The 27,437-nt window shown below is 42.0% G+C and overlaps 2 protein-coding genes across 2 annotated transcripts in view; one reads left to right on the top strand and one right to left on the bottom strand.

Moving 5' to 3' along the window:
• Window positions 1-27,437, bottom strand: part of ATXN1 (ataxin 1) — a 379,215-nt gene that overhangs the window by 320,409 nt on the left and 31,369 nt on the right. The window lies entirely within an intron of this gene.
• STMND1 (stathmin domain containing 1) lies at window positions 18,430-26,736 on the top strand. Its single transcript, XM_075142755.1, is given in 6 exon segments — window positions 18,430-18,513; window positions 19,397-19,577; window positions 21,727-21,881; window positions 25,783-25,908; window positions 26,340-26,553; window positions 26,556-26,736. Coding segments are annotated over 6 exon segments (816 nt in total). The 3' UTR covers window positions 26,612-26,736.

Below are 27,437 nucleotides of genomic sequence, written 5' to 3'. Positions count from 1 at the left end.
AACTCACAGAGCCAGGAAGAGCGGGATTCATTTCTTTTTTGAAGCTGCAGGTGTAGCACCAGCAGGACTTCGCTGCCCTGCACTTCTGCTGCAACTCCAAGGCAGAGACTCTTGGAGAACCTAACGCCGAGACACACCACAACTCCCCTCCTCTGCCCTCCCCTCAGCCAGCCAGCTGCAGCTATGTTACCTGCCTGTCCTTTCCCATTAGCAACCAACAGCCCGGTTCCTCCTCCCCACTCCCAGGCTCCTGGAAGAGTGGTTTTCAAACCATATCCTGCTACTGTAAAGCTTTAATTTAACAGGCTAAATATTACAAGATGTTATCATAATCTGCTGGGACCTGTTGCTGTGAAGTGATTTTGACAATATCAAAACACTAGGAAAACTCCTGTAACAAAGTTAAAACCAGGTAGTCAAAATGAACATTTCAATCTGAAGCTTCAACTCTATTTTTAATTTATATCTTCAGATAATTGAAATTCAGCTCGGGCTGGTTTTTCATTTTCATTTAAAATTTACACATATTTGAAAGCCATCAGGTGCTCGCTTCTGCTCTGGAAACATTCCCACATCTGCCTGTGCTTTCTCCTCAGCAAGACCTATCGCTGCTTGGTTTCTTCGTTGAAACCCGCCGTGTTGACCTGCTTGCCTCGGCATGTGGGAGGGAAGGAGGTTTGGTCAGTTTGGTACTGAAGGTGTTTCTCCCAATAAAATTTGAACATGATCATCATCCCATTATCTGAGAGAGTACAGCTTCCCCGAAATTTAATTTAGCTGTTTAAACAAGCACAAACCTCACAGAATGTTTGCCCTCTGATTATTCTAGGGATGGTTCGGCGATACCAACTTCCTAGAAGAAATTCAAGGACAGCAGAATAAAACAATACAGAAAAGCTCTATTGATTTCCAAATTCCAATCCATAGGAGGTCACTTAACTGAGGAAAACATTACTTGTTACCAGCCCTACATGGAGAGAAAGAAACACACACACAGAAAAAACACAAGTTCACTCCACTGGCAGAGGGAACTGCAAGCACCAAATAGTTTCGGCTTCCTGCTCTGGCAGCATCTTTGTCTAACCAAGACCAGTTCCCCCTCACCATCCTCGCTCCCATAGGTCCAAGATTCAAGAAACCATATCTGGGGGTCCCGTTTCTCCCAGGAGGGTCATATGAGAACTGGAGAGCCTTCTCACAGCTGCGAGGTAGGAGATTTCAGCCTGCATTTCATGCTTTCGGCACTGCGGCTGCAACCCCGATTTTGCAAAGTTCCCTTCTTACAAACACTTTGCAACAAACCCACCTCATCTCCTATTTTCAAGATCTTCCCAAAGAACGTGTGTTTGAGAACCTGCCTATGTACAACTTAAAAATCATGGTTTGATTTCACCTATTTAAGAATACCTGTACCTTGTCATTTCCCAACTCTGATTTACTTTGCCTGCTTTCTGCTGAGGGCTACCTGCATGCCTACCGTAATAAAGGGGTCCTCCCTAAGTGCAGAAGCAACCAAAGGTTGTTTACAGAGAAACCAATCTGGGCAAGAAGATACGCCCTTCATTTTGGAGTTCACTCACAGTCTCTAACTCTAAAGAGCACTCAAAAGTGGTAAGAAAGCTAAGACAAGGAAAAACATCCAGATGTATCGCATAACGTGGAGCTGTGTATTTCTCATGCTTCCAACAGAGTGGTTCTGAAAACCTCAACACAGCCTGTGGGTTTACTTGCTTTCACTACCATTTGTCTACGAAGAACTGTAAATACAGCGTGGCCACCTCCTTGTAGCTCTGAGGGAAGTTGCACTTAAGCAACTGGGAGATCCTCACAACATCAGCACTAGTACTGGGAGCCTAAGAAGCCTAAAGAACTATCCATCCAGGGAAAAAACTAGACCTGCAGCCTGCTTAGATGTGGGAAGTTAAAAAAATACAATGGCACAATACATGAAACTGAATGATGGCAGCTCGATCAGCTGGAGTTCTAGGCAGGGGGAACTCCATCAGGACAGGAAAACAAATGATAACACATGAATTGCCAACAGATCTCCTTTTACTAACCGAAGTCAAGTCCCACCGATGTCAGTTTGACATAGAGAAGGCAGAGCTGTCTTGGCACTCAGTGCCAGAAACCCTAGAGCATTCCTTCATCTTCAGGTTTTCAATAAATGAGAAAACTCCAGCCACATAGCTGTCAACTTTTTACAATTTACAGACCTCAGCATTTTCTAACAGAGGTGCTGACTCCTGCAGAGTAGATTGAAGTCCCATGATAAGAGTCTCGCTTCTCTTATTTACATTTAGCACATCCTTCAGAAATCATCCCAAGCCTTCAGAAGTCCATGGACCACAAGTTAAATACTTTCCCAGACACGAGTATATGCTTCATAGCCTGGAAAACCCAGCACAACCAGGCAGGCACCCCGAGTCAGTCTTTGGACTTTTTTTTTTTTTGTGACTGGCGTGATTTAACTGCATCCCTTTTATTTATACAAGGTGCTCTTGTGACAGAACAGGGAGGATTTACACAGAGATGTTAAGTATCTGCTCAGCTCTTCCCCATCATCTGTATCACGCTGGCATAGGCTCTGGTGCCTTCTGCAGGGCACTATCTGTTTGCATCCTTTGCTAGCAGTAGGTTGCCCATCAGTGCAGAATATACCCCAGGTGTATTAATGGGATCTTCACAGGTGATGCTCAGGGGGTGTTGTACTATGATTCTATAAATGAATCCTATAAATGATGTCATGGATGCTACTCATTTATGATTGAATTAGTATATCAGTATTTATGCCTGTATGTTTGAATATGAAATGCAGACAGATGTATATAATACTTACCAAAGTACATAGTGCTTTAGGAGAGGTATAAACAGATAAGTGACTGAAACAATTAATTTAAAGTTTACGCACATCTCTTTGGCTGTTCACATTCACTTAAGGACCATGCTGTGAGAAGCAGTTACGTAGACTGAAGTGCACGCCCTCATTATTCCAGGTGGAGTCTAGCCTGTACTTGTGCTCACCCCAGTGCCCTGAAGAACTTCTTCGTTCTCCTGCTCCGCAGGCACATTTTGAAGCTATTTCCAAACTTTTTATTGCAGGGACTTGTGTGACAAGGAACTGGATGAGAAGGAAGGAACAGACAAACTAGGTTGTTCTGTGTTCTGCACAATAGAGAACAGCAGCTGTCCTTTTTTCCCCAGACACATAGAATAATTTCTGTGATGGAATTAAAATAAAAACATACCCATGAATGTCAAACAATGTGAACTGTCACTGTTTTCCTTTAGTTACAGGATATCTATGTAAGGCAAGCCTCAGAAGTAACAACACTTCAAACAAAAAAAGACTCTACTGCTGTAACAATTTGTGTCCATCTTCAGGTCCTGTTCATAGTAGCCAGTCCCCTGAAGACTGGATAACTGGATTTCTCTGGACACCAGTCTCACAGTCCACTGCTTTCCTTTGCCCTCTTATCAGAGCGTTGTTCCCTCTCTAGGTATTCCCAAAGCACGCGTGTGCTTTCCGTCTGAGCAGCTTGCAGCACTCTTCCCACAAAGAGGACAGCCAGACAGAACATCTTTCTCCTTCCCTCTATTATGGAACGTTACTCAGCCATATCCCTTGGCTGAAGACAGCAGCCTTGCAGCCAGACACTGATTTATGTAAGATTTGGCTAATAGTTTGAAAATGCTTTTTCCTTCAAAAGTTCCTTAAAAAGTTCACATCTGTTATATCTCAGCTCCTACCTGTTCAGCAGAATAAAAACAAAATGCAAATTCTGTTCAGGAACTGAACATGTTGCTGCTGCAGACAGAGCTCAAGTCTTCTTGGGGGAAAAGATAGCCATTCTTCCCAAAGGGAAGACAGTTCCTGGACCACACACTGGAACAGAGACTTCACATTCGCATGTGCCCCATACACACAGCTCAGCTGGAAGATTGGGAAAAGGGCTTGAGAAATACCCCTGACAACCCATGATGTAACAAGTCACATTTTCTAAAGCACACAGTGAACTACTGCCAACCTTTTTTGTTTGGTTGGTCATCCTAAGTGTTTGAGGATTAAATCATTTTGACTTGGGCAAGCAAAGTACACTTGCGCATTTACTAATTACCCAGCTAATTTGTACCTTGTTCACAAATAAAAGCAGCTCTCTCCCACTACAGGAGATGAATACACAAGAGAGAGAATCTGCTATTTCAGGACCACAAGTCACAAACTCTTTCACTTGGATGAAAGAAAGATCCCTCAGAACCTGCCCCCAGCATCGGCAGAGACTTCAAGGCTGCACTGAGGAATTCCTTCAGTCTCCCCAGTTTCTCCATTCAGAACCTGGTCCCTGAAGATTTGCCAATATAGGACAATGCAACTAAACACAGTGCTCCCTGTTTAGTAAGTGCTGATCAGGTAATAAAAAAACTCTGTAAAACTGGCAGAAGACATAATAAAAGTCCTCTAAATGCCAGATGTCCAGCCTGTATCACAATTTCTTCAGCTATGACCCCATGGCTACACCTGTAGTGTAGCCTGGAGTGATGCTCAGCTGTTGGGTCTGTACATGCATGCTAGTCACAATGGGCTAAGATCCAGACATATTCCAACCCTCCCATACACCCCTCACTTCATTTTTATGGGTAGAAAACTCTTCTGCACAGATAGGAGAGAAGCCATGCTTGTCCCTGTTGCTGGCCATGCATCAGAGGGCAATCCTTACAGTCTAGAAACAGATTTACAGAGGCCAGAGACATGGTATTCAGTGAGATTTATGGTTACCAAATGCTTCCTTTGGCCTGAGATTCCTAAAATGCTGCATTAGTCCCTGAAAATACTGTGACCAGCAGCATAGAAAGTGCTGAATAAGGAATACAGTGCGACTATAGAAGCAGAGAAGCTCCCAAGGCCAGGAGCAATGGGAGATACCACTTCCTACATGTGAAACAAGTAACAGTGTGAGTCAGGAAGAAAGCAGTGAAGAAAGACGTGCGAGATCAGGGGAATTCCTTCTTGAACAAAAGGAGAGAAAAGCAACCCAGAGGTATGTGAACCCTGGAAGAAGCAAGGGAGGGGGCGAGAAATCTGGTTTCCCACTCTCCTCTATAACCCCTCGTAATCCCTAAAAATGGTAGGGACACTAAAGCAACTAAGAAAAAAAACCCTGCCATTTAACATAATCTGAAATCGTGCTGTACTCATTTTTCTCTTTATTTCCAATTTTGTAATTAAGCACTTAATTGTGTGCTATGCTAGAATCACAGCGTTTTCATTTTCACCATGAACAGTGTTAGGAGTAACTCAGGCAAGCAGCGCCAGTAAATAGCAGAGTGCCATAGACAAAACTCCTTGGGTGTTTAGAGGCACTAGCCCATACTCCCCATCTCACTGACGGTGTCAAGTCTGCAGATACAGATAGGTTTTCCTCTGCTGGGTGTTAGCCAACACCTTCTTCTCCCCCAGCCCTTGAGCAGGAATGAGACAGCTCCCAGCCTCCTATCATCACAGATACTTTGCCTGCCATCTAATTTTCAAGAAGCAAACAAAATCTAACTCTGCCCTCCTCTGGGTAAAGAATGGGGTGCGATGCACACACATGAAATACCTCATTTAAAATCAGATCCTTTGCCACAAGAATGCTTCTTAATGACATTTTGTATCAGACACCACCACCACAGACCACTTCCTCTGTATCCTGGAAGAGACCAGCTATGAGGGAAACATTTGCCCCCCTTTTCAGACAAGCAGCCTGTCTCTGTGCTATCAGTCTCCTCCAAAGCTTCAAGATAGTGATGGAAAGAAGAAAAAACCTCTTAAGACTCTCCCACGCTAATTTTAATACACAGGATGCTAGCTGGTAGGCTAGGCTTTTGTATCAGAAGAGATTAACCAGGATCTGCAGTAGCACAGACAAGGACGTGCATGTGTTCTGCCGCCTATAAATAGGCTCTCCACTTAACAAAAACACAACCCAAAACAGCCAGCTGTTAACAACTAGACCACAGAGTCTAGGCAGCAATTGCTGCTTGCTGAATAAATCTGTGCAACCCACTCATGCTTCAATTGGCAAATGATGTACAGATTAATGTTTGATGAGAGGTGATAATATTAACATGATCTCTGAAGAAGCAGGAGTGAAACATGCCAAGCATGAAAACGCACTTTGAACTGGATGTTCAGCGTGGCTGTGAGCAGGGCTTTCCAAAAGTGAGCATTTTTTTCCTCACAGCTGCCACTGGCAGTTTGGCAAGAACAGCAAAAACTGGCAAAGAGAGGAAGGCTACCTCCATGCCTAGGGGCTTGTCTTTGGCCTTGAGTCTTATCTCTGTCACAGGTTTCCTACGTGATTAGCTACCCAACATTGTGCTAGAGATTCAGCAGTTCCCTACCTATTGGGGTATTCCAAGCATGAATGTATTGAAGACAGGACAAGCCAAACTCTTCTCCTAGCCCTAGATATGGTCACTGCAGAGCAGACTTGGGTCAGGGAACAGGAATGCAGACAAAAGTTTGCGTTATGCTAAGCTCAGCTCAGCTGAGTCTGCCAGTTTTAAAGAACTAGCCCCAAGCCAGACATACTGCAGGTACTCCACAACGAAGAAAGTTTGATTGGGTCACGGAAGAGCCAGAGCTTCTGGAAGACGCTGTTTCTGCTTGGTGCAGACCACTGCCAGGTCCTCGCCAGCAGCCTAGTACCTTTGTGCCATTTTAAGTCCCATGTGTTGACCCGACTGTTTGCAAGGCAGGAGAGATTCACAAGGCCAACCTGGTTTGATTTCCCAATCCAAAAAAAACCCAACCAAAAACCCAAACAAACAAAAAAAACAAACCCAAAAACTTTCCTTCAGTGAAACATCTGAACCTTGTCTTAGGCTGATTTCATTGAACATTTGGTCCAAAAGGTTAAGCAAGGTTACTCCCACACCACTGGGCTGCCAAGCACCTTACATGACAGGGCCCCTCTGACCCAAAATGCAGCCCTTCTTCCAAGACCATGCCACTTCTTGTGCCCTGTGACAAACAGGTGGTTGACACTTGCTGACTTGATTTCAGTTGTGTGGTTAAGCTGGAATTGAAGCTGCCATTTCATCTAGTTTGTACCGCCTGTGCCAGAATGCTTGCACCTCTGGCAGGCAAGTCTAGTTTTAAGTGTTTGAACCAGCTATATAAAAGAGGTCCTTGATCGCATGAAACAACAGCTTTGACACCAAAATACCCATGTAAATAAAATACGGCATAACCTTCCCAACTTCTTGCTCTTCCTTTTTTTTTTTTTTTAATTAGGGCAGGTAACAAGAAGGAAAGAAGATCTTTACAGCTCAATAATTAAAACCCTGGGATATTTTCCATTATGTATGCTAATATGAATTCCAGTCTCAGACCAGTCAGACTGCAACAACTTCCCAGGCTTCAGAAGCAAGATTCTGCTTTAGGTAAGCAAAAGCAGAATTACGCTGAGAATTTGGAAACAGCAACTATTACAGAAACAAAACAAAAAATTCATCCACATCCGGAATGACCCAACAAGAAGCTTAAAACTCAGGCACTGCTGAATTTAGCTATGATAAATCCAAATTGTCACCCTTCCTTCTCCACCTTACTTTCAGCCAGAAGTTACTGCTCCTATAACAGGAACGGGAAAATATTGTTCTTGTATGTAGTCTTCACAGGCAGCTTATGGCAAGATGCTGGCTGTATGCAAGAATGTAATGCTGTAAAGGATCACAGCAAAACCTGCCAGAGCTCTTAGAGAAAACTACTAAGGGCACACTTTGAAATTCATTCTAACACTTACTTTAAAGGCTGTCAAACTTTATGAAGGACAGAGTGCTCACTCACCACCCAGCACAGACAAACTCTAACTAAGGGCAAATTGTGTTGCGAAGGTTTGCATAAAATGACAAACTGCATTAAAAGCTTCAAATTCCTTTCAGAGGAAGCTAAATATAAGTCAATATATCTTAGAAGAGCACGCAGGCAGGGGAGGTGGTTGAAGGGGGTGGTTGAAGGCCAGAGGGCACTTTTTACTCCTTCTGGCTGTGAGGCTCTCACCTGGGAACTGTTTTTGACATCCTAAAGATATTTTTCTTTCTCAGTGCTCCAGAGTGCATGTCAGATACCCATCAGCTCTAGAATAGGCACAGCGTGAAATACTTTGAGAAGCTGGCATTATATCAATAAGCCATATGTTTTTCTTTAATGGCCACAATGGGAGTCCCTTGTAAACAACAGGAGAAATTATCATGGATATTTAAAGGCTCAACATTTGCTTAATTTACTCTAAAGAGAAACATTACTAGTACCATTATGTTGGTCATATGTTAAACTATATACAGCACTAAAGATCTATGTTGACAGGTGTACAAACCAAATCACAATCCCAAATGGATTGAAATCCATTTGCAGTCTTCCCTTACAGCAATGCAAGTTCCAGAGCGCGTGACATGACTGAATGATTTTATCGATGCATTTTTCATATTTATATTGTGATTACAACTGAAGGTCCCTGCTCACACAGGCACAATGAAACATCATTTCCCCTCCCAATATCACCACCATGCATTGTTACAAATGCACCAGGACAAGCTACTAAAACATTCCTGCAAGGCTTTATATAAAGTCATAAGGGCTGGATCTTCACAAGTCTTCGAACTGCATTGAAATCCCTTATTTTTAAACATGTTTTTGTGTGTATATTTCAGTTTTCCTGAAGAAAGCCACCTAAACAGAGTAACCTGCAATTATGCTTTGCTTTTACAATAACTCTAGCACTTCTGCTAATCAGGGAAATGCAGATTCTGGATGCACTTGCAGAATTTAGACAGTTCTACATTTTACATATCTATTCTCTGATAACTGCTGAAATAACATCCTTTAGTAACTAACTCACTGAATTCCACACGTTATTACCCTCAACAACAACAGACTCTCGAGAGTCTGCACACTAGGAAAAAGCATAAAATAACTCCAGCAAACATCAGCCACACCAGTTTTAAAAGTGAGCAATTAGAATACAAGAGGCAAGATTTCGACTGTGTGTTTCCATTTTGCTTTTTCCATTTACTGTGGTAACAGACTGTTCTGTTGCACTCACACAGCTCTTCACCAGCTACACTTGCAAAACCCAAAGTCATCTGCAGAGGGAAATCAGCAGAGCAGCTGTCAACAAAGGAGTAAACGTGATGGTCCTATTATCATTGCCCAAGTGAAGTGTTGACTTAGAAACTCCAGCAACCTGGTAAGGCTCATGGAAGGCTCCACAAGCCCACTGCAAACTCTTATTGTGAGGTTTCATGTTAGGATTTCACCTCAATTGATCACACATGTCAGAAAATCATGGGATTGTTGTTATCTCTTAGGAATGCAGAATACATCTCATGCATACATAGAGGGCAGTGTCTAGTCTAAGAATCAGTTAGATCTTCAGGAATGGGGTTCAAACAGGAGTTAAGACAGACGCAAGTCTCCTGCTGTCTCTTTACACAGGGGACATTTTCCATCCTGACACAAGACCAACCAGTTTCTTGCATCTCAGTGCCCACTGTTCTGGGCACCCGACAGAAACAGCCCAGGCTCTGCACTGTAATGCTTATTTCTAAAGCTGGTATTTCAAGCACTTACAGTTCCAGGGCATAGCTTAAAGAGCTCTTCTCCGATGCAATAATTTTTGTTGTTGTGTTTTAGACTGTTCCCCAGCACAGCCTTGCTGACTTCTTTCAAAAGTGCGTGAAGCTGTGTCCACGCTTGTCTGCTTGTACTGGTTTGTCATCCTTCCTTAGTAAAGTCATCCATGAAGTGAGCTGGGGAAACAGCATCATTCTGTGCTCTCCTGTGTAATGTTGCAGCACACTACTAAAAATAGCTGCTGCCTTCCACTCCCGAGATGGAGGCTTCCTGAGAACAAGGCATTTCTATACTCAGGGTATACACAGGATATACAGCACTCTGGTATATCACCACTTGTCCGTATGCGAAGTGAAAAGATTTGTAATATTTCCCCAACCTAAAAGCTATCCCAGCCACACAGCTAGTATGCTTCTAGTAAACACTCTTCAGCCTCCCCCCTCCCCTCCCCAGCTTGAGCAGTTGTATTTTAACTCATGGTTTTTTAATTCTATCTCCACAGCTGCCGAAGCAGCTCCATGTTTCTGCTAATCTTTTTTGAAATATAAGGAAGTGAAAAATGTTTCAGGAGAAATTTTGGAACCTTTTTGGGTGTTTTTTAAAAAACATATTTTGTTTAAATAGAAGCAAACAACAAGTTTTTGATCTCAGCTCTCACATACAAATCTGGACCCTTCCCCATTTCGACAGAGAAATGGAATCAATCTATTTCTGAACAGCTTTTGCATTAGGACTGAAAACACTCTCTGCATGGAAGTATAGCAGAGGATTTCAGGAATTGAGTGTGAACAACAGCTAAATAAGAGAGAATATTTAGCTGATTCTTAGACTACATATATACGAAATTTGTTCCCACATACTACTTTACAACACAAGAATGTCTAAAACTGTTAGCAGGACAACTTCAATTCTATGCAGGCTTATGCAAACAAAGAAAGTTACAGCCCCTGTCCCACAACAAAACAAGACAACAGATAAAAACAGAACTGGCTCTGGGCAAGGATAAGCAAAGCACAAAGGTCCCTAACTCAGAAGGGGGCAGAAACTGGAGGGATGCTCCCTGACAAAGGGAAGGAACCCACTGAATCAAGGGGTGGAAGAAGTAATCACAAAAGATTAAATATAAATATATGACTATGAATCCATTACAGATAAAAGACGCTGGGAGTCTGAAGGAAGTTGTCATTGTGCAGAGAAGCAAAGCTGTGGCACAGCTTCCTTAGAAGCTCTGACAATTTTGCATTAAGCATCTGCTAGAGTGGTACTTGGTCACTGTACAAAAAGTATGTTGCTGATGTGTTGCTCACAGTAATGATGAGCTGCGTTTGGCAATGCAGTAAACCCCTTCCAGCCCCATGCACCTAAGAGACCCAGGAGATGAGCAGTCCTGGCTCCACCTCATTGCATGGCCAGTCTCCCAGCAGCACAGAAACGCCACCAGGAACAAGTAGCTCCTCACCTCACCTCTACTGCCTGCTCAGGGAGCCTGAGAGGCCAGTGCTTTGACTGTTCAAATTCAGGTAAAGTGTTGGAAGAGCTTTGCTCAGCACAGCCAGTATTCTGTGAACAGCAGCAGAGCTCTGATTAACAGCACAGCCTTCGTCTTAGCAAACCATTTTAAAAGAAGTTTAAAAGTACATGAATACTCCAAGTTTAATCCATAAGGCAAAGAGCTGAAGCACAGATTCTGACAAGGCAGTCCCTGGAAAGCAGCTATATTATACGCTCCGTTTCTTGTTCCAGGAGCTTCCCAAGTCTAATGTGTAGCAGCTCTATATACAGATAAGCTGAAAAAAAAATGCCAGTTTCAAACACCCATGAGGAAAGTTCAAATCTGGAGTCTAATTAACTTCACAAATCTCCCTTACCTCTAGCATGGGAAAGTTGCAGTCGAGTCAGGCAGTCTCTCTCTGTATTTCTGCCAGACATCTAGATTTCAGACAATGGCATTTCTCCTGAGCCCTTCCACAAAGCCCAAACTGCAGTCAGGAACAAGCAAGGATGCCAGCTGACCCAGGCTGGATGGCTGCCCACCCTCCTAGGTCACTTCGGAGCCATGTGGTGCTCTCTTGGGACAGCACTCTTCCAGAAGCAGAGCTGTCCTGTTCTGCGAAAGGAGCCCTAGCACAACTTCACAGCAGCGTGAGCTGATGACTGGAATATTCCCGGTCTGCTCCAGCAACTAGAAGTGCATGGGATCACAGGCCTATTTCATTCCCTGTGGGGTAACTTGCCCCTAACTGCGGTCTTATCCCAGTGATGAGCAGAAGCTCAAGGTGGGGCTGTCTCTACATCCACACTTCCTTCTCCATTAGCACAGCATCTCACATAGCTTGTTCCCAGGGTTAGAGAAATATTGCCAAGAGATCCTCATTTATGCATACCCTTCTAACCACACATATGAGTTCCCCTATTCCAATAGGGCTTTGGTTTGCCCCTTTATAAGGGTTTCACTTCCAGGTTCCTGTATTCCCTTAGAAAAGTATATTTTGGCTTAGCCCAAAAGCTTAGAACAACCCCAGCAATTTCCACTCTATCTTTGAGAACTTAGTCATTAGTGTCATTGGCTTCAAATTTTATGCCAAACCCGGCATCAAATATTCCAAGTAAAATGGTACAGGTCTGAAAAGGCCTGGGAAAAAGGCAAGCTCAGCCTAACAAACTGATGCCAGACTTCTGAACTATTCCTGACCCACCCGATACAGAAGCTGTCTCCGTCTGCACTGAATATTTTCAGAGAACAAATGCCACTGTGAGTTACTATGGAGAGCACAGGACTTTTTCATACCACGCAGTCTGCAAGGACTCTTCAGTGGCAGAAACACAAGCTTTCTCAGAAGACCAAAACATCCACCAATTCAAACAGGGGTGACAACACCGATCCCACCGAGACCAACAGATACCCTTACAACACTCATACGCAGTTTCAGCAAAGACGGAAGAGGCTGGTGTGTTTGGGCTGAGAGCAAAAGCATCTAAGATGGAGACATGAGTAGCTTTCATAGAGATCAATTTAATAGAAGAGCAGGAAGGTTTTGCTGTTGCTTGGGAGGGGAAAAAGAACAAAGATGGGTGCAGGCAAAAGACATACTTCAGATAAGCATCATCCTTCAACTTTATGAAGTTTTTTCAGTTGGATAAAGAAAGAAAAAGCTCTTGTGTCTCTCAGGCAAGCGTGTTCTGCACAGAATTGGATGAAGAGGTGGGACACAACACAGAGGTTCTGAACACCATGAAGATCTGTCCTTCAAAACCATCAGGGCAGTCTTACAGTCAGATACCAGTGCCCCCCACCTACACACACACACACTTAGTATTTCACCATATTGCAACTAAAACCACAAAAGGCCAGCCTGAATCCTTGTTCAAGAGAGCACTGTGCAAAAGCTGCTTTGAACATTGCAGTAAGAGAAAACCATACTAGCGTACCCTGCTATCAACTAAGTAGCACAGTAAGGAATGGTAACTTGTAAAATTAACTTGCTCTTACTGGAGAGGAAGGAAGACACTGAGTTTTGCCAAAATTCTCATTTCCTACTTGTCAGGCTTTCCTTAAACTACCCCATGTTCATGAGAAACTTGCAACCCCCAAAGAGAGACTTTAAGCACCCCTACTCCTAATACCGATTCAAGCAGGGATTCAGTGCTATTCATTTGAATAGCATTCAGTCAGGGAGACAAACAATAACATATGTGAAACAGCTTGAGTCTTGAGGATGTGAACTATACAGAATTAGTTAACAGAATTTTTTTTTTAAACCCACACACTCACCATAACATTCATTTAGTAAATCTGAATAAGAACTGTATTCAATAGCAACACAATCTGCATGTGAACATTCTGTGATGAGAAAGGCTAAATTCCATGAATCAATAATTTGTTTCAATTGTCTTGGTTCTGTTTACAATCTACACCATGTTTGATGAGTCTTAACTTATTAATGTTGGACATCCTCTGTTTTAAATCTCTGTGTAAGGCTCTGAGTGAACAAGGCCTGTGTTTACTTTGACTTCAAAGAGAATTAAGCATCTGCAGAAGTGTTTTCCAGACTGAGCTGGACTTTATTAGCTCTGCTGTCATAAGTTCAAAAAAAAAATCACCACATTGTCTAAATTTGAGACAGAAGACCCTTCATTTAATATCTCATATTTTGCAGAACAATACTATTTATATAATGTTGGTATCCTATGTAATATTGTAGTTAACATTAGCCTAATAACTATTAAATATTTGTTATTACCATTACAATGTTTGCCTGTTGGTTTTTAGTACTGACAGAGCTGCCTGAAACATCTACTGTTTACAACATTTGTTCTAGCTAAAGAGATTTGATAGAATTTGCTAATCAACTGCAACCACTTCCCACCCATAAAACTGATGCAAAGAAGGGAAAAAACAGCTAGTGGCATCCAAAGACATAAACACTTTTACTTATAACTCTGTAAAGAGAAATCCCTCTCTCTCCATATGGTTTTCTCTTGGCTCTTAATCATCTTTTCATTGGCTTCCAGCTGGCTGTCTCACTATCATCTAGCAGTATCACTAGCAAGACCAACTTGTTATGCGAAAGCCAGGCACAGAAGGATGAGAGCTGCAGAGTACCATGATTGGATGCAGCACTCTACTAGGGGCAAATCTAGCATAAATGATGCATGGCAGGGTCGCTTCACTTGCCTCAGCAGAGCAACCACTGCTGCATTCCTAAAACACAGCAGCAGGTCTGTGTTTGCACTTTTTAGGAGTGGGAGTGAAGAACTACTACAATTGAAGCTACGGGGAAATTCTGCAGGCAGAAGTGTAATTACCTAAGTGGGAATTCTGGCAGAAAACCCAAACCTCTTTCACTCCTTAAATAGAAACAAATGCTGTGCAGTCACCATGGAGAGATTACGTACAGCATTTGGATCACATGCAGCACTGAAATACAACACACACACACGAAAGAGCCAGCCACTGAGCTGGTTTAGCACTGCACAACCAACAGTCAGTTCTCCATTGACTACAGCCACCCAGTCAGTCTTCCCCTTCCCAGTCTTAAAAATACTAAGCTATATGTCAAAACTCAGGCTCCACATTAAAGGCCAGCTTTGCAAGCTGTTTAGCCCATCTGGGAGGTACCTAGAGCCTGTCATGGAAAAGCCTGAGATGGAAGCCCTGACAAATTTATCCACCCAGGTAAGATTTCAAATTGGGAATAGAAGAAAACCCCAGGGAAAGAAGCATCATATAGTGCCTGTCTGTGATTTAGCTAAGCAACCAGTCTTCTAAGTGCAGCAGTTCTCACGTGGTCTGCAGAGGCTTTGACTTCAGTTGCCAAATTTCTCAATTTCAGTCCGTGTCCAGTGTCTCTGGTTTCTAGTCACCTTATGTAGCCAGGCCCACCCCCTCATCTCCCTCCCTATCCCCTCTCTCTGCCCACTCCACAGCTCAGCTCACTTCTTGTCTTCCATGCCCACCAGCCTCCAGACTCAACCCCAGCTGCAGCCCCCATCTCCCGGGGTGGATTTTTCCCCTCCACTCCATCACCCACGTCTCTAGCGGACAGCTTCCTCCTCGGGACTGTGGCAGCACCCCAGGGGAGAGTCACCAGAGCACAGGGAAAATGGGCACCCTTTTCTACCTTCAGGCACAAGCACAGCATGGGCTGCAGTCTTTCAGAGTCCTTTTGGCCTCAAACTCTCCCTCAAACAGCTACTTGTGCTCACTAATAGTCAGGGCACTTCCTCTGTAGCTGCCCAAGCATCCCGTCCTATTTTCAAAGAGAAATGTGGCTGCTCAGAGTCCCTGAAAAATCCAGCCTGTCGCCTTCTATTGTTCAAAGTCAGTAGGAATGTTGTCAGACTAAAAATGTCAGAAATTTGCCTCTCTCCTTCAAATCAGCCAAGCTTTGTTTTGTTAATAACTTCAGCCAGCCTCCAAGCCTTAGGAGAGTGCTTTGTATCTGCGTATATGTCAGGCTGGTGATACTACATGGGAATCTTTCACTTACTGAGACCAGCAAAGTGTTGCTGTGTATCAGGAACGTCATTCCACAGATAGTCCTTTTCTCACCTCTCTGCAGTAGCTCACTAATTTAGGCACATAAATCAGAGACAGCTGATAAGGTTGTAGGCACTGAGAGGTCCTGCCTCCCATTCAGTTTTCCTAACCACCCTGCAAGCCATCAAACAGCTTCAGATCTTAGAGTTTTGAAAACAACTCTGCTCATTTTAAAATATACATACATTTCAATTTCCTCTGCAAAACACCAGCAATTATAGAAACAGCTGTTTCTGATTTTGTCATTATTTTTTTCCCAGCATGCACATCCCTGTGACTGGCTTTTGTTTTCATTCTCACAATAAAGAGACCTGCACTTTTTTCCCCTTCCCACCATTACTAGCCTTCTCACAGCTCCTCTTTCTCTCCAGTTTCAATGTTGTGCTTCACACAGGCTCTGTTCCATGGGTTTTCTTAAAGGGAAATACCTATATTTGTATTTATGAAGAACTATCCTCTATTTTTCAACCAACACCACACATCCTGGTGCCTTGACTGTACTGAAACTTGCTCATTCTTAATTTTACAGATTGATGAAAAGCTGCTAAAATGAGAGGAAGATTTTCTATCGTCAGTCAGCATCAGTGTGAGAGCAGTCTGCTCTTGAAAGCCTGTAGCTCTGATTGTTCAAAAACATACTGTTCACCATGTCAATTTAATCATGTGCGTAAGATATTAAAAGATCAGGCTCTAAGTGTACAAATTCTGTTGAGATCCGAGAAGATTCTCTTCATAAATATGAATGAGGGCCAATTTCATGCCACTTGTTACATCCTGTGTACTCTTATTTCTTCAAACTATCACTTGTCTTTCTTCTTATGTGCTAATAATCAATTTGTAAAGCATAAATCATAAAACTTACCTGTTTTTGATTATGCTACAGCCTATGATTTTATACATTTAATCAATTTTCTTACTTTGATAACTGACATTCTGTTTCCATTTTATCACCTTATTTGTGTTTGAAGGAACAAATAAAAATCACCCTTTTGCAAGGATTAAAACTTCACCTATTATTTACTTATAAACAAGTTCTAGAACTGCACCATCACAGGAAGTGTTTAATCAGAAATGCAAACAAGCAGCTCAGCCTGTACATCATGTTCTGCCATACATCAAGCAGCAATCTTATTTCAGCATTATCACATACAACTTGCAAACATCTGCTAAAGAGAGAAAAAATAAAACAGCAACAACAACAAAAAAACATGCCCCAAAAGGTTATTTGACTTGCATTCTGTGTGAATTCAAAGTGGACACAAGAATCAGGTCCCTGTTGAGTAGGGATGAAAAAAGAACAAAATTTCTTGGAAGACACTTGTTTCTCAAGAGACAGAAGATGCACATTTGAGAGTTCCCTGCAGCTCCAGGATGCCAGCACAGGTGCAGTCACACACCTGCGCTCTGAGCTGGGTAGAGACACTAGCTACAACCTGGAAGCCATACCGTAACCATAGTGCAGTGCTTTGCACAGTCAAATAAGGCACACTGAGACGGGGAAGATCGCTTTAGGCTCACTGCCATGCAAATGAGTTTGTTCAGCTTTCCAACCAGACCAGCTGAGGGTCTGGACTAGAGACAAGAGGACCACGGAGGGCTGCCTGCAGCCATCCATCCAGAGTGATCTCTTATGCTGGAGTCACTCTGTCTCAGTCTTGGGGGTCATTTGATTCTGGAAGTTCACCAGCCTTACTGCTTGAAAGACACATTAGTCATGTAAACTTCTCCATTTCACATATATGGAAAAGAAATTTCGCAAGTTTTACAGACAGTTTCCCACTACGAATCAGGGTAAGGTCACAAGCTGACATTCATTTGTTACCAGCGTCTCAGGAAGTTTAAAAAAAATCCTCATAGGTATTAATAATAACTTGGGTTTTTTGAATCTTTCAATTTCATACAAAGAGTTAGTTTCATGTGAATATTTGTGAAAAAACAATTTCTTTTAACTGTAACAACTGATGATCTCAGCACAAGTGACCCAAGATGTGACCAGTTATGATCTTCAGCTGACAGCACTGCCTTAACATTTCTCTGCTATCTTTTATAACAATCTCTTGGAAGTATAAACCATGGCTGCTTTTTAAAATTTTTTTTTTTTAAAAATCTCCTACGGACATCTACTTCTAAGGATTGAACAGAGTCAAACAGTAATCAAGAAACTGTACAACAATTTCAAAGGATACTTGAAACACTTTCCCTAGTCACAGCCTGTCCCTGTCTCCTGACTACATCTCCTCCTATTTAAAAGCTTGCCTTGCTGCTTGGAATTCCAGATTCAGGACAGATATTTTCCAATTGCTAACGGTGCTGAAGAATACTTAAGAAATCCAACCAGAGACTGAAATGTGTGTATATTTTACATGACAGTGTCTTGTTCATCCAGGAAAAAAAAAAAACAAAAAAACAAACCAAGAAAAACAGAAAAAAGGCTGGAGATATTCAAGTGTCTTTGCTGGAGTTCCCACAGGAGGTTCAGTAACACCCTGAATGACCTGTAGAGATTTGCTGCTCTCAGACCAACATCCCAGCTGCACAGAAGAAACATATTCCCTCTCAACTTTAGACAAAGGTGCCTGGACAAAGACCATGACGTCTATGCCAGGACATAAGAAGAAAGCCTCCTGTGGTGTTATTTATTGTAGCAACAGGCCCTGGCAACAGTTAGACTCCATGGTGATAACGAATAACCAAGCTCCAAAGGAAGAGACTAGGGCATTCCTGCTCCCTGGACTTGCAGCAAGGAGAAGCAGATGGTCACAGTTTCACCATGGGCTGCAATATTTCTAACAGGGTCACTGTCACGCGGCTGTCTTCTGAGGAGCTACAGAACAACCAGGAAGCCAAAAGCCAGGTAGTGACTTCTTCCAAACGGACTCTGTACAAAGTACGTTAGGAGATGTCTTAGCACGCGAGTGTACAAGGACATACGGATACAGAGAAATGGTTTTTCTGATGTTAACCGTAGCTCTGAATCTGTCAGAGAGCTCTTTAAGAGAGGGGCTATCACTCACTCAGCTTAATACAACCCTTATGCTACAGAAGAAGCAGACTCACCATTTGGCCATATGCATGACCTGATTTTACAGCACCTGAAAACTGGCTTTTTGCAGTCTATCTCACTTGCCTTATTAAAGATACAATTAGAGGCACTTATCTCCCACACCAATGATGAATTGCAACACTGCAGCAAGGTAGGTTTTGCCTCAAAAAGTTATTATGAGGCAGGGGGCTTGTATATATGCAAATATTATAGGATACAGGTGCACAGCCACTTTGTGAAGTTTGCAGAGTTGCATTGGCTCAAGCCCAAACATACAGAGAAGAGACAACAAAACATCTAGGCTCTAATCCTGCATTCTTTGGAGGTTCAAAGCTATTGTTGAGAAAGTGCACAGGTTAACACCTTACCAAGTGCTAATTTAAAACTCAATTTTTAATTTCTAGCCAATGATCCAAATACAGAAGCCACTTAAGTACTGAAACAATACTCCAATATAGCCAACTGGATTAGGACACATTTAGGTTTAAGGTCATTGCTTCCTTTCCAAAATGCTCCAAAAGACCTTTCCTCACCACCAACATCCACCTGTGACAGAACACAGATAAGTATCAGGAATGTCTCTGCCTTCAGCTCCACTCAGAACCTGCCAATTCTATGGGACTATTCTAGATACCACCTTAAACGTTTAGAAGCCCAAGGAGCTTTTCTCATTTGTTTCTTCATTTTCTTGTAGACTAAAAATGACAGCATTGCTGGAACAGAGGCTGGCCCTTCACACTATGGGGCAGCTTGGCAAACAGGCACTTCAAAGGATGGAGCCAAACTTGAAGACGAGACCAGTGAGGGAGACTCCCCTGAAGAACTACTAGAAAGATTTACATCTTCTCAGAAAAGCAGCAGTGCACAAAGCACAGGTAAACAGTAACTGGAGTTCATACCAGCTCCACAAACGGAGACCTAGGAGCAAATAATCTTGGGAGTCTATTGCTACAGCCAGCTTCTATACCCAGAAACATTCATGCTGTGATACTGCAAGGATTGAGCTCTTAGCACTGGTTTAAAACCATGCAATAGTAGCAGAAAATATTTCCTAGATTATATTCTGCAGCATGACTCAACCCCCACTACCAGAACAGGCAGCAGAGTAGATACTTTTCTTGGCAGGCGCCTGGAACAGATCAAGACAACAAGCTCAGCCTTGGTCCCAGGGGTAGCCCTCTCTAACTGGGATTATGGCACACTGGGAAGATGCATTGGCCACGTGAGGGCTGTCAGTCTGCTGTTACAATGAGTCAGTTTTTACAACAGAATGGTTAATACAATGCCCCTGACTAGCATCAGGTAAAGACAGTAAGAAATAGCAGGTTATTCCTTAATTTTGCAACCAAAAGTTGCAGGGCCAGTTATCATATAAAGAAAACCATAAAAATTCCAAAAATCATCATGACGATAAGTAAAAGCCTGCTAAGAATTTTTTTTTTTTAAATTACAAGTGAACACTTAAACCCAAACTTTTCTATAATCTTGGGACACCACTGTAGCAAGAGTTGCTAATGGAAAAGCAGCACCATCTTTGGCACATTTAAACCCCCTAATTTTGTAGTTTAACTCTTGTATTTTTCAAGTGCCATGAACAGCTTACATTTCACAAACACACTAAATGGAAAATCTACAGTGGTTGTTTACTCTTTGTAATAAACAGGGGTTGCAATAAAATTTTTCAAATTGAACAAAAAAGGAATAATTACTGGTGTTTGCTATTCATTAAAGAGGACTTAAATCCTAATGCCACAGAAGGATGTGATAAAAGGATTTCATTTCAGATTGAACAAAATTGTTTGCTTGCGCTGAAATAGTGTGTTTCATTTCATTTCAAGCTCTTTCTCCTCCCACTTGCTAAAAGATAACTTCACAGGAAATTTCTAAGCAGAAAGTTTTTGAAATCATGCTTCAATCTTCTGTTTCAAGACAAAAAGCCATACCATACCATGATATTTCAACTACATTTTTCTCCTGAATGAATAGATTAGTAAAACCAATACAAATTCACATCACTTGTCAACGTTGCCCACTCATCATGCTTTTATTTTTTGCCAAGATACGTTTTGCTGTATACTGGCTTCTGACATTTATGTGTTCTGACTGACAGCTGAACCCCAGTGCTTTTTGGGTGACTGGTTCAGTTATTTTAGGAGAGGTATGGAGTCAGCTTCTACAAGATGGTAGGTGTTCTGTTTTGTTTTACAGCTAAAAAATAAGCCAACGTTGTCATACCCACTCTGCTTATAAAAGACTGGCAGATGTCAAATAACTGCGATTTTGATTTGGTCCAAGCATTCTTCATACAAAAGCTCTATGTTCTGCCAATAGAGGTTGGGCAGATGGTAGAACTGTCAACTGAGGGTTGAAAAACCTGATGGGTCTTGGCAATAAAGTTGTTCGTTGTTTATTCATGTCTAATATGTGGAAACTAAACAGCCACTCAGAAGGATTATCAAAATAATTTGGTTTTTATTCTTAATTGCTGTTTATAAATATATAATTAAGTGTTGGAATGCTTACGATCAGACTCAAATGTAGCAATGCTGTTACAAAAAAAATCATAGACCACGAAAGCATATGAAAGTTTGGGTTCATTTAACAGAAGAGCACAATGATCTTTACAAGACAGCCCATTAGTAGGCTTGTACTATCCCGTCCCAGCCTGGCTTTCTCTGACCAGATCACAGGACCCTTGAGAACTTGAACTGTAAAGAGCTCCCTATGAACCCTCCTTGGGAACATGCTCAAAAATTGGCGTCCATGCTTTCCTGAACATGCCCCTCTGGGTGTAACTGACTACAGTGAGAAACTGAACTAGGTGCCTGTGCCGTTTTTGAAGCCACTAAAAAGCTTACTGCAAAGTTTAAGCAGTGAAAAAAGCCTCGACAGGCTTTCTCCCTGGATGTTCTCAGTATGTAACCTCTCAAATAAAAACTGTGGCATTGGAAATACATCATGAAGTTTTGTTTGAATGCCAAGTGCTCTACAAGTATTAAGTTTTAATGTTTTCATCTTTTGAAGATGCACTGCTCACCAGCAAGTTCACCAGTAAATCATGGCCCTTACAGGAAACAGAGAGGCAAAAATCATCAGACATTCTTGAGGAGCTGAGGATGCAGGGAATAATCAAGAGCCAAAGTACCACTGCCAGGACTGGAGAAGTATATGAAAACAAGGTGAGTGTCATTATATGAGGCAGGACCCCTGCTACAGCTCTGAGCCTGCTGTGGGCACCCTGAGATTCAGTTTCCGCACACACGAAGCATCCAGGCGTATCTTCTCTAAGAATTTAGAAGCAAGTTGTTAAACAACAGAGAACTGCATTATGGAGATACTAATACAACAGAAGCTGGCAGCAGTTTTCAGTTGTTTAGAACTTCCAGGCTTGTTTCAAATGGGGACAAAGGAGACAGTGACACTACTAAGAACTTGCTCTTTGGAAAATCTCACCGGAAGTTACATGCCACAAACTTGTTTCTCAAGTCCATAAAACTAGAAGAAATACTGCTGTCAGGGCTTATAATTACCCTTAAATTAAGACCTCAGAAATCCTAAATATTCACATTTCTGAGAAATCTGCAATTCACATTTGATCTCAGACTAAGAAACCATTACAAAATGGATTTTTTAAAAAAATGATAGAACTGGTATTTGAATAAGAAATTTGTGTCCATTTTCTTTTCATTCTGAATGATAACCTGAGGTTTATTTTGGCTTCTGAACTCAAGTTCATTCCTTGTTGTCAAGCATTGTGTTAAGGATTAGATGCCTTTTCCAGATAGGGTTTCTAGTACAGACGTCAGGAGGGAGAAGTCTTCAGGGAGTTTGTAAGCAGTTTAACGCATTTATGGATATGTATCATCCAAAGCATGATCCCACCACTGCTTGGACACAGGAACAATTCAAGCTCAAACCAAGGATGATCCTGAGTAGCAAGCCATTCACACATCTCTAACCTTGGCCACTTATATTATTGAAGATCAAACAGAAACTTTCATATGAAGGACTAAACAAGCAAGTGCCACCTTACAGCCCAGCCACTGGTGCTGCCTAACACATTTCCTATTGCCAGCACTTTGGAGAATGGTGCTGGAGGGTCTCCGAGTACAGCCTTTCCATAGCCTTTACTTACTCAAAAAAAACCTGCCTGAGGGAAGTATCTGAGAGGATTATCCTCTCTGTGGCTAAAGTTAGGTAACAGACTGCAGGCAGGTTTTTGTATTTTTCCCCTTCATAAGATAGGTGACTGTCTGTTCTTTTTTCCCCTCCTGTATTAAAAAGCTGTCTGGTATTAAATTACACATACTCTTTTATTGACAGAAACTCAGTCTGTGCTATTTCTCCTTAGAGAATTTCTATCCTCCCAACAGGAGGATTTTTGTTTTAAAATCAGTACAGCTTTTAAAAATGAACGTCATACTTTTCACTAACAAAGCCAACTTTTCCAAGTGATATTTTACACTTGAGCTGGGTCCACTGCTGGGTAACCTATAAGTGAAAACATAAATCTGTCATTAGCTGTTAACTATTAGCTCTCCCTTAGTAGCAATAGAAAATTTGGCCTGTGCTACCTCCTGGAAGAATTATTTATTCCATTAGAGCTCAAATCCAGCAGATTACCTTTGAATAGAGGGACTAAATGCACTGAACACAGACGCAGTCAAAAAGGTTTATTACCCAGACATATTCCAAATTTCAACATGCAGCTCTGGATTTTGAGCATTAACACTCAGATAAACTCACATCTGAAATTTTGGAATTGACCAGGAATAAGCATGAACAGCTTTACGCCAAATTTCAGTCCAGCACTAGCTTCAATGAAGACATGAGCTCACAGACCTCACAGCACTATGAAAGACGAGTACAACCAGGTTTGGGATTATTTTTACAATAATATTGGAGATAGAGATATCCTTGCAAAAGCTTTCCCTTCCCGTGCATAGTTCTGCTCAATATAAGTATCTGCATCCCTTAAGCTTTGGCAGCATTACCTGTCTTCTCCAGATTTCTTGCCATTGCCAACACTGTAAAACAGCTACACTAGAAGCCTTCAGTCTTTTGACTGTCCCTCACTATCCTGAACAAAGGAACTCCAAGCAGTACAGGTTAAGATGCCTTGTTACACCGGTTTCTAAGTCTTACTGCTCTAAAGGAGCAGTATTTCCGAGAGCAACGTTTTATGGGTCTAGATTAACAAAGCCAAGGAAGAGCCATACACACCACAGGATAAACCAGCCTCTACAATTTTAACAGTGGCTCTTACTAAAAATGCCAGCAGAGCCAGAGCTTCCACCCAAGATGCAGGTATCAAGGCTTCTTTGCATGATTACATTTCAGTGGTTAGGGAGGAGGGGGGGAAAAAAAAGTAACTGCTATTTTTCCCTCCAGTGCTTCAAAAAGATTGTGTAGAATCATAGGATATCTCGAGTTGGAAGGGACCCATAAGGATCATCACGTCCAACTCCCTGCTCCTCGCAGGACTACCTAAAACTAAACCAAATGGCTAAGAGCGTCATCCAGACGCTCCTTGAACTCTGACAGACTTAGTGCCGTGACCACTTCCCTAGGAGCCTGTTCTAGTGACCGACCATCCTCTCAGTGAAGAACCTTTTCCTCATCTCCAAAGAATCATAGCTGATGTCAAACATCAAAGTGTTTAATCCTCACCCCTGAAGAGTTACATTAAGCTCTTAATAAACACCCCTACTCCCAAGAAGTGGCAGGAGTTGAACTGTAGGCAGCACTGGACACTTTAGTTCATTAGAGCACCAGCAGCTGGAGGGTATCATCTATCAGGTACCCTTTTTCCAAGTCTACCTTTAAAGGCACCCCTATGTGTGTCAGCTAGAGGGTATGCAAAAGGACCAAAAGCTGTACTTTCAAATGGAACAGTCCATGGGAATTTTATCCACTTACCATGAGTTATCATTTACAAGGGATGCGCACAGGCTATTATTTTAGCATTTCCATTGTTGTTACCTTTCAGTGTGGGTTCGTTGAAGCTATAAGGCCTCTTGATCTCCCAAAACTGTTTAGTTCAAAGATAAGTTATTTTCTCAGCTTATATAGACACAGAACAATCTGGAAAGCAACCTGCTTGCTGAATACTCTGTTTAGTTTGGACATATTGAGAAGAATTTTCCATTCATCTCTTCCTAGGCAGACCGCAGTTTATCTTGGGTGAGAAATGACACGCTTAGTATGCAATACCTTCCCACTTCGGGCTTTTGCTAGAATGGCCTTTGTCATTAGACAGCAGAGTTTCTTTCTTTTTTTTCTTTCAAAAAGTCATTTGTTTCATTTTTATGATGATTGAACATTGCTTTGTTCAGATTTTTTGCGTCATCTGCATTCAAAATGTCTCCTTTGTATATCAGTTTTCTTCCTACTGATTCATGCTCCACCTTCATCTCACTAAATGAGTCATCTTCTATACTATTTGCAGCACTTAACACTTCTGGCAGTGAGGCCTGACTTCTAGAGTTATTTATGGCAATAAAAGTCTGGGGAGCAGATAACTCAGGAGACTTGTAACAGGATAGCAATTGTTTCAACCCTAGGTCCTTGGTGTGGGTTTAACACTGCTAAAACTGCTTATCATACAGAAAATAGTAGAGTTCAGCCTCCCGGCTGATCAAATAATCACCGCATCTTTCCAGGAGCAAGTGCTACCCTCAGCAGCAGAGCTGTAGGGTTGGGCTGCTCATTTGTATGCAGCAGAGGCCAGCAGTACCATTATTACTAAGCTCTAAAAAAACCATTCTTAAATATCTTCAGCAATAATAAAGTAACCTTCCTAAATACTTAGGGCCCCATTACCAAATCCCCATATCTGCTGGTTGTACAGCAACACTGCAAGCTTCACAGGCACATCACTCAGCAGAAAAGGGGAATTCTCACCGCAGACAACACTTGCTCATGAGTGAGCCCTGAGGTTATTAGCACATCATTATTTCTAGGCTTTCATTGGTATCAGAGTCCATCACCTCCATGCATGGAAAAAAGCAGAAGGCAAGCAGCAAAGTGTCACCCCAACATCAAAATATACTTTGCTGAAAGCTTTTAATGTCTCTACAGAGAGATGCCCTGGAAAAGATACTGAAGACACCACCAGATAGGCTGGAAAAAATTCAGTTTGGAAACAAGGAAGTGGCTAATTTTACAGTGAAGGACATGAAGTCTTCTGCTGAAGCAAAAAAACAGGTCATCTAATTCTGTTGTGTATTTTTCCAGTGTTTGCTTTATCACCTAAAACCCTTTACTTTTTATAAATTGAGCTAGTGCAGACAGTTTACGTACAACCTACTACCAAAGCCTGATTAATGGCAGCACAGTGGGTCCTATATTCATCTCATAGATGCTGGAAGTCCAAGTTTATTTTTGCCAAAAGCCTGGAAGATTACTCTAAAAATACGTGTAAGAGAGGAAACTTCTGGAGCAGTCTTTTTTTTCCTATAGCAAAAGATGCATCTTCCACGGACACCAGAATAAATTGATTAAATTCAGTGCTAACTGGAGGAACATTCTGATCACATTTGGGTAGAAAGATAGAAAGAACTGCTGTATGAGTTTGACACATATCTACTGCCATCCCTCATTACAAAGCATTGGGGTTTTTTGTTGTTTTGTTCTAGGTTAGGGAAGAGGAACTGAACAAAATGCCGCAACACATCACATTTTTTCCAGCAACTGCCCGCTAAACTACAGGTAAACAGACTGAAAAGGACTGCCCAAGCTTTGAAAGTCAAGGAGGTACAGACACCCCTCAGCCCTCACCTTTAGATGCTGAGCCAGGGGTACTGCTGAAGGAAATAACTGCAATAGGAGCCACAAACAATTATACCAAAGACTCTTGTCATCAAGTCTGATAACTAACAGCTGCATCAATGAAACGATCTGGATCTAAGCTGTCTTGAAAAACAAAGAACTTCCCTGCTCCCTGCAGCTGCCTTTTTTTGGGGCATAAATAAATCATTTATCATGGGGTACAGCCAAGACTTGCTGCTACTCATCTCACCTGGGAAAATGGTATCTAATCTTAATTGTTACACACTGATTGAAAGTAACAAAACAAATGAGAAGAGCCAGGAAGATGCAGATTAGTCACCAGCCAGTCATTAAGTTCGAGCACACATACATTATCATGATTCTATCAAATTTACTTTTTTATTATTATATGATTAAATTCAGCTTACTTCTTGGATGGCTCCATGAAGAGCCCTTTCTCTAGGGAGCAGGACGTTGGAAAGGCATTGCATACACATGGGAAGGCACAAAAGCAGGAGCATGCAGGGAAAAAGCTGTGACCAGCAGGGATTTGGAGCAGTAGAACATGGTGGGACCCCAAGAGTAAGAACAAAGACTTTTAACTTACTGTGCACAGCAACTGGCAAAGAGGTGAGAACTTCAGATAGTAAGGTGACAACAGGCCCTAAGAACATCTATTTGACAAGCATTGAGCATACAAAGGAAGGACAGAACAAGTATTGAAACTACAATGGAGAAAACAACTAATGGGCTGAGATACACAAAGCACAGGTGGGTTGTCCACACATTTCTCTTACAGAGTGGTGTGTTTGGTCAGTCTTTTGACTTTGGAATACCCCATGCCCTACCTCCAATGTACATGCAACATTTACTACAGCCAGCTCTTCCAAAAGCAACAAGTGAGGCAACTGTACCATTTATGCTTTCCTTGCTATCAGCCCTGCCACCCCATTCTGGTCCATCTC

This window comes from Calonectris borealis, chromosome 2 (assembly GCF_964195595.1).
Source record: "Calonectris borealis chromosome 2, bCalBor7.hap1.2, whole genome shotgun sequence".
Classification (NCBI taxonomy): domain Eukaryota; kingdom Metazoa; phylum Chordata; class Aves; order Procellariiformes; family Procellariidae; genus Calonectris; species Calonectris borealis.
The sequence above is the reverse complement of the archived record's forward strand: the minus strand, read 5'-3'. Positions and strand labels throughout refer to the sequence as shown.